The sequence below is a fragment of the Limanda limanda genome, chromosome 3 (assembly GCF_963576545.1).
Source record: "Limanda limanda chromosome 3, fLimLim1.1, whole genome shotgun sequence".
Lineage (NCBI taxonomy): Eukaryota > Metazoa > Chordata > Actinopteri > Pleuronectiformes > Pleuronectidae > Limanda > Limanda limanda.
The window spans coordinates 31,197,603-31,216,428 of record NC_083638.1 but is presented as its reverse complement, the minus strand read 5'-3'; the positions used below and the strand labels follow the sequence as shown (position 1 = coordinate 31,216,428).

Sequence of the window (18,826 nt, the reverse complement as noted above, 5' to 3'; positions counted from 1 at the left end):
ATTCATATTCAACTCGAAACAAGGTAATTTACACCGTGTTTTAAGCCTTAAAGTCCACCAGAAGTGGCTAAGCTAGCGGCATTTCTGATGGTCTCGGAATGCACCGCATTGGAAGATATCAGAGGACATTCAGGTTCAAATGGCCCATATTTTACACCTCTCTGGGATTTAGGTTGAGGTATTGGTACCCTTAGATGATATATCTGTGGTTTAAAGCCAAAAAACTGCTTCCATGTGTATTTCCATGTCCTCTCTACTGCCTCTCTCTGGAGCTGCAGACAGAACAGACTGTTTTCGCCTGCCTCTTGAGCCCCTCCTCTGATTGGCTGACTGCACTTTGAGTGACACGCGACCAGGACTATCACCGGTCTCATTCTGGCAGATTTACAATCTCTGGCTGTAAACAAAGCTGAAAGTCACATTGTTATATTTGCAGCTATAGAAGACCAGCCATATATTTACAGTTTGTTACAACAGGATGTTTCTGAACGGTAGGTTACACGATCCTCATGTTTGTTCAAGTTTTAGCAGGACAGTCGGCCAATGTAGGATTAACGTTCTCTTCCTTGCATCTCTCCAAGCTGCAGTGTTTCTTCAGTGTCGTTTGTTGTGGTTAGCCTGTGGTAGCTAACAAGCTGCTAGCTCAGCAACATATCAGCTTGGTGTCGAGATCAATGTGGAGGGTGGTGGTGAAGAGCGGGGTTGGTGGGTTCGAAGGCGTATAGAGTGTCCTTGATTGCTTGGCTCAGGAGTAGAGCGATCATATGAAAACTTTGTAATGAAGTAACCCAACAGAGAAATCATGCTTGGAAGTGACAGCTTACAGAAACGTGTCATCTATTGCACTTCTGTCCATCCTAGGAGAGGGATCGCTCACATTTAACTCTCTCTAAGGTTTCAAAAAAAGATTTTAGGGTAGTTTTTCTTTACTATTGTTGAGGGTTAAGTTCAAAACATGTTGCACCTAGTTAAGCCCTATGAGACCAGTTGTGATTTGTGAATACAGGCTTTACATTTTTATTGAATGATTGATTGAACATTCAGCTGACAGGTAGTGGTCCAACAGATGTTACACATATCCAACCTCAGCTAAAAAAAGGCTTTCCCAGCAGAGCTACTCTTATGTTGGGAGGAGAAACCATGTAATAAGAAAGATGAGAGGATGTGTTTGAGTCACACAGAGACAAATAACACAGCACTTTGAGCTGTAACATACACTCCAGAACTTCAGGGGAACAGTAAATCTGCCTTTTCAGACCTTTGTGAGAGACTATTGCCTCATACAATGACTGGGTTGCTCCTGCTGCTACTCAGGCCTGAAGTTATTATTGTTGTTTTCTGGCGCTAATCACAAAGCAAAAATCAATGTCCGAAATACCACACTAAAAAAAAGAAGAAGTTTGCTCTTTCAACATTAAGACACTGTTAACCTTCATTACACTGATAACCCCAATGATTCAGAGGACCTAGTTATTTTCTTGCTGTGTGACAACCTATGTATTGTTATTGTCATACGGCTCAGTGGTAATTAAATCCACTTGACCTAAAAGTTTATGTTTTTACTATTGGTACATCGTCTAGGACATATGTCTTCAAAAAAGTAGTACCAGAAGCCAAATCGTGAACAGCATCAAAAATATGCAGTTATCATCTTTGAGCATAAGCAAGCCATGGTTCCACAATAAGATTAGAAATCTGACTGCTTTTGATGCTTTTATATGAACTCACAGCAACCAGATTACTAAAGCAGATGTGATGTGCTGCTGGCTCAGGTTGCTTGTGTGAATCTAATATACTGGGTGTGTCCATTTATTTCTGCCTCCAACAGCCTGTTCACAGGTTTGATTTGTTCACATGCAGATGGTGAAATGCAGTACCAACAGTTTAACTAGAAGCAAATTCCTCCTGCCGAGAAATTTGGAATGGGTGCCTTCTGCGGCCGGGTCGGAAAGTGACTTTTTTTTTTTTTTCTGGGGGAAGAGACACAGACCCAGAAAGGGAAGAAAATGTACCAGTTAGAAAGAGGGAGAGAAAATGTACCAGTCAGAAAGAGGGAGAGAAAATGTACCAGTTAGAGAGACAGAGAAAATGTACCAGAGAGAGAGAGAGAGAGAGAGAGAGAGAGAGAGAGAGAGAGAGAGAGAGAGAGAGAATGAAAATGTACCAGTTTCAGAGAGCGAGAGAGCGAGAGAGCGAGAGACCCAGAGAGAGAGAGAGAGACAGACAGACAGACAGACTGGCTGCTTTAAGAGAGAGAGCCAGAGAGAGAGTCTGGCTGGTTTAAAAGAGAGAGAGAGAGACTTGATCCAGTAGGTGGCGCTATCACTATCACTGCATACTTACTCATATATCTCTTCAGGTGAGGGCTCTGATCATGTGACAGGATTTTGGGACCGATTGCTCAAACTGAATTTTCCCACTGACCACTAGGTGGCACTATCACTATTAGTGTGTATGCAGTAATAGTCTTGACTTCATCAGGACATGACTCTGATCATGTGACAGAATTTTGGGGTTGATGCTAAAACTTCAATTTCACACTGACATCTAGGGGGCGCTAGCCTGGGTGCCAGACGAACTTAGCCCCGCCCACAACATTTGTTGTTCGGGAAGTTCGGTCTGGAGTCGCTCCGTTGGGGAGAAACTATGGCCAATCAGGAGCTGATCGGACCAATCAAATCGTCAGGGCGGGCTTTATACGATGATTGACAGATGATCTACAGTGACGTAATCAACCATGTCACCAGAGAGCGCTGCCCACAGGCGCTGCCTGCAGAGTTGAGATGTGTCGATGCTGCCATCAAGTCTGTTCCAGCAGACATCGACAGCGCATTCATTTTGAAAGAGGAACAGAGGAACGTGATCAAGGCATTTGTAGATCGAACAGATGTTTTTGCCGTCCTCCTACGGGGATTCATAAAAACTTTAATTTATCAGCTGGCCCCGATGCTGCAGCCACACAAGCAGTCATATAAATAAAAAGAGAGTGGGGGAGTGGGTCTCAGCACATATGAGACAAAAGACACATGTTGGGACGCTGTTAATGTTGGAGCAACAAGGAATTGTAAAACGCTCCTGCAGAGCCATGACAGCGGAGCTCTGCCACGCAGCGTGCGGATCAGCAGCTCCGTGGATTTCTGGTAGGGACGGATCTCTCTCAGAGCCCCGGTCCCGGGGCCGGTCGCAGGCCAGTCCCGGGCCGGTAGCGAGGCTCTGAGAGAGATCCCTAGCGGGCTTCTTCACGCCGCCGGCGGCCGGGGCTCTCACAAGCAGCCCTGGCCTCCAGCTGCTTCCTGGGGGCTTTGCCTCCGGTGGATATACGAGCGGCATTAGCAGCATTTCCATTGATTTATTTAGAGAGTGAATAAACTTGTGAAACAGACAACTGACAACAACTACGCGTCGCTTGACATACGTCACATACTACGTTGCTCTGATTGGTTGTAGGTCTATCCAATTGAGCGAAGAGGCATTTTGTTTCCTGGTTCTGTTGAAACACGCCCCATAATCACAGCCCAATGGAGCGGTCTCAGACTCATATTCTGACTAGAATAATGAGTATGACAACGTCAGGCTAAGGGGGCGCTATCCCTATTAATAAATACACACTAATACAGGAACCTGATGAAGAGCCAATCATATTGTCTTTCAAATCATTGAGAGTTGTCTATTTAAAGAGTTCAATAGTCCCCTTCTGAAAAACAATGTTTAAGTCCTGCCCTCACCAGGACTTGAACCCTTGACCCCTGGGTCTCAATACCTCTGCCCTACTCACTGAGCACCAAGAAAATTTACCAGTAAGAAAGAGGGAGAGAAAATGTACCTAGAGACTAAATTTTTTTTTTCTGGGGGAAGAGAGACAGACTGGCTGCTTTAAGATGAGAGAAAGAGAAAATGTATCAGAGAGAGACAGACAGACAGACAGAAAGACAGGTTTAAAAGGGAGCGAGAGACTTGATCCAGTAGGTGGATCCAGCTATCCCTATCACTTCATACATACTAATACAGGAATCTGATGAAGAGCCAATCGTATTGTCTTTCAAATCATTGAGGGTTGTATATTTAAAGTTCAATAGTCCCCTTCTAGAAAAACAATGTTCAAGTCCTGCCCTCACTGGGACTTGAACCCTTGACCTGTGGGTAACTATCCTCCGGCCTTACTCACTGAGCTACCTACAGTGATGATGTTCACCTGTGAGGTGTTTATATAAGAAATCCACTGTCTCCCTTTCATCCTCTAATTAGCCCAGGTGTGTGCGTGCCAGAGGGAGAGCTCAGACCTCAGGAGGACAAAAGCACAGGTCCGAACAAAATGCTCTAATTCGAAAACTATAATTCCTATCCGTGAAATGAAAACACCGTGAGAATCACAAGGTCTGGCCGAACAAGTACATATCCATATTATTGTTCAGAGTCCGAAAATGAGGCCGTTCTAGCAGTTTAGAAACCTAGGATTCCTTACATAAATCTCCTCCGAACGTGTACATTGATTTCAAAGGGAGAGACATTTTCCCCCACTCTAGCGCAGACATCAAACAAATGCTTGTTACTCAAAAACTATAAGTCCTATCTGGAAAATGAAAACATTTTGAGCATCACAAGGGTTCACACTACAACCAGATTTTTTTTTTTTTCGCGAGAGCTCAGAAATTAAGCCGTGAGGGCAGTTTACGCAGAGACAGAGAGAGAGAGACACAAAGACAGAGAGAGAGAGACACAGAGAGAGAGTGACACAGAGACTGACTGACTGACTGACTGGTTTAAAAGAGAGAGAGAGACTTGGTCCAGTAGGTGGCGCTATCACTAATACTGCATACACACTCATATATCTGTTCAGGCCTTGACTCTGATCATGTGGCCTGTTTTTGGGTTTGATTGCTCAAACTGCATTTTCACACTGACCACTGGGTGGCGCTATCACTATCAATAAATACACACTTAAACAGGAATCTGATGAAGAACCAATCACATTGCCTTTCAAATTCGATGACAGTTGTTTATTTAAAGACAGAGAAAAATTAATGTCTAAGCAATGTCCTCATCGGGACTTGACCTCTTGACCTTTGGGTCACTGTCACTCTGCTCTACCCACTGCACCACTATAAATAAATAATTACACACTCATATATCTGTTCAGGTCAAGAATCTGATGAAGTGTGTGCGATTTGGGACAGATTGCTCAAACTTCATTTTCACACTGACCAGTAGGGGGCGCTATCAATGTCAATAAATACACACTCATAGATCTGTTCAGGCCTTGACTCTGATCATGTGGCCTGATTTTGGGGTTGATTGCTCAAACTGCATTTTCAAACTGACCACCAGGGGGCGCTCTCAGTAATAAAGGAATGTGTATTTAAAAAATCATTGAAAGTTGTTTACTAAAAGAGTACTCCCCCCCCCCCCCCCACTGAAAGACAAAGAAATTAATAACTTAATGGTCTATCTACGGTGGGATTTGAACCCATGACCTTTGACTCACTGATCCTCAGTTCTAACCACTACTCCACATATGTTGTTAAACAGCATATGTGAAGTAGATACTATAAACATCTCGCTATCTCCCTTTTACCCTTTCCACCCTTAGCCCCTCCCCTCTGCGTGTGTGGCAAGCTGATTAGAGCAGCTGGGACAGAGAGCGGGTGACAGATTGCAGTTCAGGATGACGTCCCAAACAAAATGCTCTTAATCAAAATCTATAACTCCTATCCGTGAAATGAAAACACCGTGAGAATCACAAGGTCTGGCCGAACAAGTACATATCCATATTATTGTTCAGAGTCAGAAAATGAGGCCGTTCTAGCAGTTTAGAAACCTAGGATTCCTTACATAAATCTCCTCCGAACGTGTACATTGATTTCAAAGGGAGAGACATTTTCCCATACTCTAGCGCAGACATCAAACAAACACTTGTTACTCAAAAACTATAAGTCCTATCTGGAAAATGAAAACATTTTGAGCATCACAAGGGTTCACACTACAACCAGATTTTTTTTTTTTCGCGAGAGCTCAGAAATTAAGCCGTGAGGGCAATTTACGCAGAGACAGAGAGAGAGAGACACAAAGACAGAGAGAGAGAGACACAGAGAGAGAGTGACACAGAGACTGACTGACTGACTGACTGGTTTAAAAGAGAGAGAGAGACTTGGTCCAGTAGGTTGCGCTATCACTAATACTGCATACACACTCATATATCTGTTCAGGCCTTGACTCTGATCATGTGGCCTGTTTTTGGGTTTGATTGCTCAAACTGCATTTTCACACTGACCACTGGGTGGCGCTATCACTATCAATAAATACACACTTAAACAGGAATCTGATGAAGAACCAATCACATTGCCTTTCAAAATCAATGACAGTTGTTTATTTAAAGACAGAGAAAAATTAATGTCTAAGCGATGCCCTCACCAGGACTTGACCTCTTGACCTTTGGGTCACTGTCCCTCTGCTCTCCTCACTGCACCGCTGCTAATGTTGATTAAGACCTTTGAAGTGTTGATTAAAACAATCCACTGTCTCATTGTTCATTTAAAGAGTTCAACAGTTCCCCCCTGAAAGACAAAGAAAAATAATTTTATAAGTCCTGCCCACAGTGGGACTTGAACCCTCCTCCTCTGGTTCAATTTCCCTCAGCTCTACTCACTACGCCACTACTAATGCTTACCAACACCTGTGAAGTGTTAATATAAAGAATCCACTGTCTCCCTTTTGGCCCCCCTCCCTCCTCAGCGTGTTTATCTCACTAACGAGACACCTGTGTGAGGCAGCGAGTGACAGATTTGACCACAACAGCACAGGTCCGAATAAAATAGTCTCATTCAAAATCTATAACTCCTATCCGTGAAATGAAAACACCGTGAGAATCACAAGGTCTGGCCGAACAAGTACATATCTATATTATTGATTAAAGTCAGAAAATGAGGCCGTTCTAGCAGTTTAGAAACGTAGCTCATCGTTCCTAAATCTCCTCCACAAATTAACATTGAATCCAATGAGAGGAGATTTTTTCCACACTCTAGCATTGTCCTCAAACAAATACTTGTTACTCAAAAACTATAAGTCCTATCTGGAAAATGAAAACATTTTGAGCGTCACAAGGGTTCACACTACAACCAGATTTTTTTTTTTCGCGAGAGCTTAGAAATGAAGTCATGAGGGCAATTTACGTTTTATTTTACAGTTTTAATCTTTCCAGAAAAATCTTCAAATTTAACATGGGTTCGGATGAGAGGTTGTGCCGGGAAAACATTCCTCGATTTTCACACATGCATATAAGCACATGTCCGAGTGATTTGAGAGTGACATCACTGCGAAGGAGACATTCTCACCACCTCAAGTATCTAAAAATCATGTCTGAGGACCTCCGTTTGGGGATTTGAGAGCAGTTTTAGTGCTCCCGAGATGGCTTAAAACAGGTCATTTTCACACTCTCGCTCTTTTGGTAAAGAGACCTTGAGTCCCATTCATCGTTTTTGGTCGCGTTTTCGCGATTTTTGTGCGAACCGGGGGACGATTTAAAAATTTGAATAATAGCACACGATTCGACGTAATTCCGAAGGGTTATTTGTGGGTCTCGTGAATGTGCGACAAAATTTGTAGGAGGAGAAGCGTCCCAAACTTTTAGGCAGAAGAAGTAAGAATAATAAGAAGTATACAGAATAGTAATATGTATGCATTGCATGGCGCGTTGCGCCATGCAATGCATTGTGCCGCCCCTGGCGGAGCCTAGGGGTGCCGGCCAGGGGGCGGCACCCATAATAAGTGACGGGGATTGCATGGCTTCGCGCATTGCATGGCTTCGCGCATTGCATGGCTTCGCGCCATGCAATGCATGGTGCCGCCCCCTGGCAGGCACCTCTAGGCAACGCTTTGCAGGGCGGCCAGGGGGCGGCACCCATAACTATACAGGTGGAGTATATAACCATCAAATCTTTCATCATTTAATTTCGCTTTTGGTTGTGCTTTAATTTAAATTCTATAAATGGTTGGATATAAACTATATAACAAGGTCAATTTCCTTTTGCAGGCTTTTTTCGGAAGAAATGGGGGGAAACCCTTGTCATCCGTCCCACTCAGTGTAAGAGTATCTGCCTAGGAGTGCAGGGAGTGGAGGTAAGGTGCTTTTGACAAGGTCTTCGACATGAGGGAAGCAGATGCTTGGGCTTCAATACTGCTTTAACTTCCTTTGGGCTTTTCCCACTGTCTCAGATTCCACTCATGAAGCAGGAATTCCAACATACTGCAGACATGACAGAACAGGCAACTCCAAAAATAATCATAATTATAAAGTCTCTTAGATCAGTCGTCAAGAGCAGCAAGTGAAAGATGGAGTCTACTCCTTTACACAACTGATACTTTTGTGAAGAAGAAACAAAAAATATTTAATGACTACACATCTTGCTTTAAACACACACTGCTAACAGGTTTACAGTACCATTGTTATTCTTCTCAGATAAACAAAAGTTGATTGGCTAATTAAGTTATAATTAATACTAGAGTGGTCATCCTCCAACCTGAAGGTCGGCAGTTCGATCCCCAGTCTGACCCATCTGCATGCCAAAGTGTCCCGCTGCAAGATGCTGAACCCCGAATTGCGCCTCATAGAACAACAAAGTGCTGCTCATCGATGCACTATATGAATGTGTGTATGAATGGATGAGTCTAAAACTGTACTGTAAAGAGCTTTGAGTGGTCATCAAGACTAGAAAAGCGCTATATAAATACAAAACCATTTACCAGGCAAATTATTGAAAGTATAATTCACATTCTGCAGATCAAACCCCATGCCTCACACGGTTATCACTGTGCAATGCAGGTTTTGTTAAGATGTTTAAATCCATACATACATTGCCTACAATGTTTTCAAGAGCTTACTCCACCAGTGCATCTCCAGAGTTGTAACCCTGCTTTCACTTGGGTCAACATCACCATCAAACCCATTCTGTAACCCTTTCTTTCACAAGTCATCTCCATTCACCAATAATTCAGATCCCCAATTCCCCAATCAGTTTAGCCTTTATCCTGTTGGACCCTTCTTTCACCTTCTTTCAACAGACATCAATGATGATCTCTACTCTGGGTCACACAACATTTGACACTGCACTTCCTTGAGTTGTTAACATTACACATACCAAGTGTGAAAACGACAAACGGTTTTCAAGATCTGCAAGCCACATACAGACAGACAAGAAAGACAGACATTTCTTGATCACGTTTCTACACCTTGATAAGCATCTACCTGTGGTAAATTCAACTGATTGGAAAAAATTTGGAAAGGCACACTCCTGTCTATACAAGGTCTCACAGCTGCAAAGTGCCTATCAGAGCGGAGCCAAGCCCTGCGGTCGAAGGTGCTGCTTGCAGAGCTCAGATCTGAGAAAGGCTACAAAAAAACAGGACTCCTCCTAGAGCTGGCCACTTGACCAAACCGAGATATATATGTCTGCCATGCTGTTCTGCCATGGGAACAAGGTTCCATGCAACAATTCACCATGATTTGCATAATGAATTTGTGATCCGAGATTTTAGCCAGCTCCAGTGACACCTTTAAGCATTTAGCCATTACATTAGGGTTCTTTCTTGCCTCACTGATCATTCTACAATGTGCACTAGAATTATTTTTGGCCAGACCTCCACTTGGTAGTCACAGAACTAAACCAACTCCATTTTTAGCCATTTAACTGTGGACTGATGAATATCTTAAATCTTAGTCGATACTGTTTAATCTTGTGAACAGCTAACCCAAACTACTGACTCCAGGTAGCTTTTGTTTCTGTAATTATCCAAGAGCTTTATACATTTTCTCCAGCCTATACTTTGTGTTTGAAAGACGTTTTAAGTATGAAAAAGAACAGTACAATTGATTTGCGTTTAATTAGTTAAGAAGGATTGTTCATAATTGTAACACATTCCTGACCATATTTCATGGGAAATTCAATAATGAAAGCAAACATACAGTAAGAATTCAAAGGATTCACAAATGAAACTTTACCTTGATATCCCATCTTTGCCAACACTTCTGGTCACTTGACTCTTGTTTAAATGTCTAGTGATTAGGGCTCAACCTAACCACTGACAGGAAGAATGGATGGAGGCTAAATTAATGGGTGTTGTTAAGGCACAGGGAGTTATGACAACAGCAATCCAAACGAAAAAAATTTGAAAGAAATCTACCGAGTTTCTTTGCTCTCTTAATTTGAGTCATGAAGCTTTCAGAATTCTGCTTTCCCTGTTGTATTTTTATGAAAATTCCCCAGCCAAAGGTCTTACATTGACCAATGAAATCATTGTTACTTCAATAAAAAGGTCATATGTCCATAAATCCCAGGCAATTACTAGGGCAGTCATATATTCGTGGCTAAATGTTAATGACCCTTTCATAAGATCTATAGGTTGGGAAAATAATACTATAATTATAATGCTATCATTCAATTTCATCTTTAACCTTGTTTATTTTGTGCTTCTCATTTTATTGTTATTATTTTAATTCTCCAAATATTACAACAAAAGGTTTGTTTGTACATAGACACATTTTCTGAATAATGTATACAATTATTATAATTGTAAATAGTAGCATATAACATATAAAATGTAATGATGGGAGAACAGTCAAACATGCAGTTTTTGGTCTAGCTCTCAAACATGAAGTGATTGTTTCTTTTCAGCACAAATCCATCCGACAACCACTTCTTTTTGTTAAATATGAATGTCCGTGGGATAAAAAAATAAACATATTATGGCAGACCTGCTGAGAGTGGAGGGAATTAGATTAAACTATACTGAACAAACCAGGCAAAAGTTTGAGAGAGAGAGATGTTGTGCATTCCTTTGGACATGAGCCGGAGTTGAAGAAAGAAACAGAAAAGAACTACAGGAATGGAACAGAGTCCAGGCAGACATAAATGTAGAGGAAAGAATTTAAAATCTGACATTTTCCTCCACCAGGTCTATACATTTGTGAATATGTTCTATTTAAATAAAATGTGATTGACATGTATACTTACAGAACATTAAGAACAATCCTCTTATTAACTGTTGGGCATGCCAATGGAAATGTCAAGATATTCTTGAAGAGGTTCCACAAGGTTCCCCGGCAGAGTGAGGGCTAGTTCATTAAAAACTATGTCAATGAAGGATGGTTGAAGGATTGATGTATAATCTTTCATTCAACATCCACAGAACACTTCCCCTACAGAAGAATGGCTGTGTATAATGTGAAGCTATTTGAATATGTGTGAAAAAAACAAATGAAAAACCCTGCTCAGCTTTTGTACGATGGCTGAAAACAAACAGAGGAGCAAGAGACCGACCCTCACAGCTCTGCAGGTTTTTCTTCTTTCCTTCTAAAAAGGATGTTTCAGTGATTGGTATGACCTAGTTATGAGCATATGGAAAAAAAATATTTATACAGGTTTTCAAAAGTGCTGGTGGTCTTCAGCTTGGGTGGTGTTATGTAACTTTGGGGGTGCAGTTCGGTTCTCAGGGTCAAGCTTCTCTGGTTGATGACTCTGCACCGGGGGGGGATGTCTGCAAGGGGCACTAATAGTCTACAAGCTAATAGAATGATAACTCCAAACAGATAAGACACAGCAGTTGTCTTTCTGCTTGGTACAGAAGTATGACAGTGATTTGTCATTTCTCCTCGAGCCATGGTATAAGTCCAAAAATGGTCTTTTGCAGGAATGGCCTTCTCACGCATAGTTCACACTCAGACCCACCAAGCAGAGTTGGACACAGTGTAGTTCACCAGGCACATTAGGGTCTTATACAGACAAACAGCAAAACTAGTTTCCTTGTTTGTTGCTGTTTGCTCTCCTCAAAAGCATGTGAAGCAGGACAGGGAATGTTACAGCTTTTTTTTCTCTGGCAAAGGTTATTCATGGAATACAAATACTGCACTAAATTAAGTTTCAGACTGTGTCATTAAAACCAGTATAGTGCAGGCATAAAGTACCACATCAATCATAACAGAAATTGTTTGCAGACAATGTAGTCAAAACATCTCTTAAACTATACTGAAGAGTCGGCTGAAGAATAGTCTGTTGGAAAACTCTCCACTTTTGAATGCTTTCAGTCCACATTTGGGAGCCACAACCAATACTTGATTGGATAACGAGAAGAAAAAGTCACCCTTTACATATGATCTGATCTTGAGTTTGGAGATTAAAGGAAAATAGTGAAAATAGTAAAAATGTGTCAATGTTTTGACTGTTTTTACTGTATAAATTCTCTAGTTATACGAGCCATTTAATTAGTTTGAAAGATCATATGAAAGATTGCTAAATTACAACTTGTGGAGGTAGCTGGGAGAGCACCTACACCTACACCAGATAATCAAGGAGCCCAGGTGAGAGCTGTTAGCTGATTGATCCTCAGGTTTAAAGGCAGCAATGGTGATTGAGCGTCTGCTGGACCGGTCGGTTTCCGCTCCCGCTATCACCTGCTGCACCGTGCTGAAAGAGGCAGTGGGCGTGTCGCTAATTCCGCGCCCGCGCACAGTGCTTAGGCTGGTGGAGGGCGCCTCCTGTACCGAGGCCGGAAGTTAAACCGGCATCCCCTGCTCCTGTTTTCACGTCCCCTGCTCCAGTTCCTACCCCAAGGTCGGCAGAGAGGCTTAAACCTGCAGCCCCTGTCCCGGGCCCCTCGTCGCCAGAGAGGCCAACGCCTGCAGCCCCCGTTCCTGGTCTAATCAACTAGGTCAACATAAGAATTGAATAGTTTGGTGGTCTGAGTTATAAATTATTTTTTCAACCTGTTGGACTTAGACTTTGGTAAGCTGTATCTTCTGCCTAAGGGCCTGCTCAAATTCAGAAAAGAGAGGATGTCAAGGAAACTGTAAGATGTCTCGAGCCTTAGCTGTAGCTCTCCCACCAAGGTGAGAGACTTAACACCAATGATCTTGAATGATGTGTTGCAACTTGTTCTTTTATCCAATACAGGGAAAGGACAGACTCTAAGCCAAAGGAAAGGACGGACTCTACCACTGAGTTTTCATCAATTTACTGCACACACCAAACCAATTGTGCTTTCGGAGGAAGTAAAACGCTTCTGTACTTTTTAAGAAAGTACTTTGGTATTTTCATTTAATTTTAGTTAGTTATCAATAACAATACCCAGGTACTTATGACTCTGGACCCGTTCAAACAACCTCTGCATTGATATCAGTTTAAGTGGCTGGATATGACTTTGTTCTAACATCTATGCACGCGTGTTTGGTTTTTAATTTATTATGGGAGTCATCGCACCGCTCAATAAAACCATCCAACACCGGGTCAGGTGCTGTGTTCTTCCTGCCTCACTATGACTGTGTCATCTGCGAACTTCAGAATATGTCTTGGCTGGGAACTTCTGCAGTCTTAAGTGTTCACGATGGGTGAAATGATACAGCCCTGTGGCGAACCAATGGAAGAGAACAGCATGTCATACACAGAGACATACACCCTCACCCACCGGGATCTCTCCACAAGAAAGTCATAAATCCAGCACAAGATTCACTTCGAAAACCTCTGTCCCTAGCGTGAGTGTTCTCCACACAAAGGCTCAGACACTTACAGCAAGACCCGACAGTGTGTGTTGTGTGGCTGCATTCACTTGGCTTTGTAAACAAAAATAACTAAAGCCCAGGAAAGAGGTGAGGGTGTGTGTGTCTTCCCCAAATATCAATGTCCAAAGTTCTATCCGTATATATACAAAGTCTGTTTCAGTCTCCACCATAAACCCAACATAGTTCAGTTCAATTCAGTTTGAAACAACGAAAAACAAATACAACAACACATGGACTTTACAACGCACTTTTGTTACAGGTAAAACAGACAAACCTCTCTGACCTTCACACTCATTTCTCTGAAGATTCAAGTCACTTCTGCATTGGTTCAGATAACACTGGGCTGTGTATCCAGGGTTGTGATTGGATTGGAATGTGAATGGACGCATGTTTAACAGGCTGTACCATGGGGCGGCTGTGGCTGAGGGATAGAGCTGTTGTCCTCCAACCTGAAGGTCGGAAGTTCGATCCCCAGTCTTCCGCATCTGCATGCCCTAGTGTCCTTAGGCAAGATGTTGACCCCGAATTTCCCCTCATTGAACAAAAAAATGCTGATGATAGATTCACTGTATGAATGTGTGCGCGAATGGGTGAATGTAAAACTGTAATGTAAACAGCTTTGAGTGGTCATCAAGACTAGAAAAGCGCTATATAAATACAAAACAATTTACCTGCTGTGGCAGCATGTGGGGGTTGGGCAGGGAGACTTGTTCTGTCTCCGCGTTTTGCAAACCGAAACCATGGACGCTGTTGACCGCGGTTTCGGGTGAGAATCCTTAATTCTCGACCCTATACTACAGTGACTGAGGTCCAGATATGGATAGTCACATATAGATCACCACAAACAGATCTGCCTCTAATGTGGCTCTGCCTTAAAAAGGAGTTTGTAAAGCTCAAACATATCTACTGAACTAAAGCAAGCAGTCATGCAGCAGACATTGAATTCATGTTTCTGGCTCATGTGATGTGGTTCTTTGGCTTCACTCAGTGATTCTGCCTCCAGAACAGTGCTCTGCTCAGAGAAGTGTTTGGATAACTATAAACCCAGTCTGCAACTAATTAAACTTTTCCATGACTTTCCAAGCTGGTCATTAGTGCTTTTGACTGGATCCTGTGTTCAGGTGTGCTCCACATTAAAAAACCTGCCATCATTGAAAAATCAGGAGACCATGATTAAAAAAAACTTTCACTTCAACAATTGATAATCTTGGCAAAGAGACAGAGTGTTAGGGAAATATGCACATTAATAATATAAAAAGCAGAGGGTGGGGATTGCTCTGTGTTTGATAGTGTTAACAGCGAGAGGCTCAGCAGGTTCCAACAAGAACTTTGCAGAAAAGAGATGCACATTGAATAAGGAAACATCTGCATTCCACACAGCCTCTCTTGCAACACACTGAGGCTGAATGAACATCAAAGTATGGCAGATCCCAATAAATGCTGCTCTGAAACCTGTGATTTATTAGCATTGCTACCCTGGGAGGTTTGACTGGCCCATTTCAGCTTAGAGGGTGGAGAGGCAGACAGTAGTTCATTCACACAGCTCACTGTGAGCACATCACTGTAGAGGGATTTGGGAGATGTTTCAGGGTTATTAGGGTGAGTGTAAGTAGCATTCCCCAGATTCTGAAAAATACCACAAATCCCATCCTCTGTAATGTGACCCAAATGCATGAACACATAACTCTACCATAAAGATTTGAGCACGAATTATACATTTGTGTCAGTGTATGAAGGACAGTAGCAAACAACAAACACTGTATTTTTTTTCTTAAAATCAAAACGTGATATAGGAAAAGTTAAAGTTAATAGTAAACTGAGTGGCAAAAGAATTGCAGCTGTTCACAGATGCAATAATGGCATTTTTTGGGGTGATCAATAGAAAACAAATTTAGACAAGGGATAGTGAGCCTTGGTTTTATAGCATAAGGCTATAAATAAATTGGATTATTGTAAAGATCAAGGTCATAAGTTGTTAACTTTGATAACATAGAGTGTTAATGAAACTTTTGCTATACAGTAACTGTATGTCCCCACCTACTTAAGTTTGTGATTTCTCTGATAGTTATTTCAACTTTTTATTTATAACCAAAATTTTAGGCTACTTTTTCAAACAGGTTTATCAAAACAATGGAGCACATTCTAGTAATATAAATAATTATTGACAGAAATGTACATACCATGATGATTAAAATTACCAATACTGACTAAATTGATCATAACTGATCTGCAAACTTGTAAATGCCTGATTTTAGCAGCAGATTTGAGCAACTTTACGTTTGCATATTATCCACATTGGTAAGCTCAACATAATAGTTCTTAAGAACTGTTCTATAGTCTGCTATAAATGAACACCTTGCTATACAAATAGATCGTAGACTTTCTGACTGACAGGTTACAGACTTTAGTTTGCAGATAACACTATGGTGGTTGGTTTGCCAGCAATAAAAGAGGTTCGGACTGGTGTTAAAAAAACAATCCTGTCTCTGACTGTTAAAAAGAACAAAAGGGATGGTTGCTGACCTCAGAAGAGCTCCCGATACACACACTCCTTTGAGGATCAACAGCTTTGCAGTGGACACACATTGGCAGCATCATGTTCAACGGATTTGACACAACACCACTTCTATCCCGACAACAGCAAAGCAGTGTCTACACTTCCAGCAAAGGCTGAGGAGCCTCTTCGCTTTCATCCTCACCACTTTCTACAGGGGGACAAAAATGAGCATCCACTTTGGCCGCATCACTGTCTGTTTTGGAAACCGCAAATCCCTGCAACAGATCGTGAAGACACCTGAGAGCATAATCTAAGCTCTCTCCCATCCCCAAAAAATATTGCATCTGCCATGCAACTTCTAGACTCTTTCCACCCAGGGTAACACCAGATTCTGTACGTTTATTCCCCCTCAGCAAGTCCTTTAGCATCATCCACACATACAAACTGTATGGATAGTTTCATAACAAAATAAATGGTGGGGGCTTGCCTTATAAAACATAAAATATTAGTGTGACCATATTCCCACATCCTGAACCACCCAGTCCAGCTCTCTATGTCACTCACCTTGTTTCGTCCCACAGAATTTGGCGTGGTCAGCATCTGGAGCAGAGACCGTGTTCGCAGAGCGTCGGTATCGCAGCAGTTGGTGTTTAAGGCCAGAGAATGACTGTGATGGGTCGTTTTTACCAACGGGCTGGATGAACAGCCGGTCCTTCCCTATCTGGACAAGCCCAGTCTGTACAAGAAACAAAAACATGCAGAAGATTAAGAAAAGACTGTAGACATAGAGTTTAAGAGTAGACCTGTTAAACTTGTATATAATTAAAGTAGCGTGTTTAAATGTCAACAGAAAATAAAAAATGATCAAAATTGTTATAGAAAATGTTTGTCTTTCTCATGATAACCAAATTAATAAATACAATAGAGATTGTGACGATAGATATTTCAATGTTTTTCTATCTCAATTTCATAGTTTAATACAATAAATACTAAATTTGAGAGTACCATGGTTGGTAATTAATATACTATAGAACTTTTAGAAGTAAGCTGTTGTATCACACTTTGTTAATCTTTATCAGATTAGGGCCATTTATGTTGTGTAATGTGATGCATGTACACAAATTCCTCAAAACATTCAATTAAGCTCACATAGTAAGAGAGTCTGTTAGGTTGTTTCCTGGAAAAATCTTCTGGCACAAGGGTGAAATGGTTTTGGATGAAACCCAACATCAACTGTGAGGTTAGCGTCACAGTTGAACAACTCAAGACATAGTTGAATGGCAGCTTACATTTTGCAGCACCATGTTGTACAAAGTCACAGCAGTCAATGAAATACACATCCTCAAGATTCACAGCTTTGCTGTGTCAGAAACCTGTGAATTCTCTCCATAACATCCTGCAGATCCTGACGGTTATCTGGGACTAATAATGGTTCCCATGGAAATATCTTATCGCCTTATGTTGGTGCCAATCATGCTGACCCAAGGGCATGAAAATATCAACATAAGCCGTGATGGTTTGACAAATTGATTTTTGGGTATTTGACAGAATGTGGATTAGTGTAATACTTCAAACAAACACAGTGGTTTCTTCCAGTCTAACGTATGTAATGTACACACAGAGAAAAATACCGTTGTGTCATGAGTAAGTCAATGACGAAAATGCTCATCATACCAAAATAATAGTAAAAGAACAAAAAAGATGGTGTGTACATTCCTGTACTAGAGGTTTACATTTAGAGTTTTATTTGGTAAGTGGTTAGCCTAGCTTAGAATAACTGGAGGCATCGAGAGAGATCTATCCAAAGTGAAGGCAGATAAGAAAAAAGAGTGCACTTTTTTCAGTCAAGTTAATGTTTTCTTTACTTATACGTTTTATTAATTAATGTCAATAGAAGTACAGTACAGACTGCCGAGAGAAGATCAACTTGAAAACACAAAGTTTTTAGTTTGCAAGTATTTTTCAAGTGAATAATTATTTAGTTTTCTAACGGCATTGGCCATTGAGAAACTCTTATTGGTCAACAACTAATACATTTACATTGACTGGACATTATATTTGAGAAACCCTGCACAACTCCTACAGCTGAGTCATCAACATGAGGCTTCCAGGTTTGGCACCAACACATCTGCAAAGAGACCAAAACCTGTGCTCACTGCATGTGGCAGCCTGTGTTATAGTTCTTGGGTGAATGCATAAACTCTTGTTTGCCAAAGAATTTAAAAAAACACAAACTGTAATTTTTACATTTCTGTTATTTGCATGGTTTATATAAATGTGAAACATATAAATACACCCTTTTCACAGCAGGCATTTCATATATCATAGCTGAAAAAGCCTGGATGTTACTAATGACATTAAGAATGATTGAGGTTGTGACAGTTGAGCCTGCATGCACAACACCAGAATGTGACCAAGTCTTCAGTCTTAATGTGAAGCTAGGACAGGCCAAGAGACAAATGTCAATCTTACTTTCCTCTCTAAAAGAAAGGAAAGATGCTTGTTTGTTATTTCTAACTGTATATTCAAAACAATAAACACTCAATAATTACATATATTAAGACATAATATTTTCTAAATGTTGTTCTGCCTTATAGGATAATAGAGGATATTAACTGTAAATCAAAATACAGATTTTTTTGGAGGGGGCCTGAAAGATTGCAAAGGAGGTGGCAATACTTTTACTAAGCCTGAGCAGTTTCTGCAGGTATTTTCTCTTGCTGCATACAGCCAACAAGACCAGCAATCAGAGGGTTCAACATCCTTTAACTGGCCCCAGATACAAA

At 41.3% G+C, this 18,826-nt stretch overlaps 1 protein-coding gene across 1 annotated transcript in view; it reads right to left on the bottom strand.

Annotated features, from left to right (window-relative positions):
• Positions 1-18,826, bottom strand: part of adamts17 (ADAM metallopeptidase with thrombospondin type 1 motif, 17) — a 147,071-nt gene that overhangs the window by 110,776 nt on the left and 17,469 nt on the right. Inside the window, exon 3 of the mRNA XM_061068122.1 lies at positions 16,605-16,776. Within this exon, the coding sequence (XP_060924105.1) occupies positions 16,605-16,776 (172 nt within the window). The remainder of the gene's footprint in view (positions 1-16,604; positions 16,777-18,826) is intronic.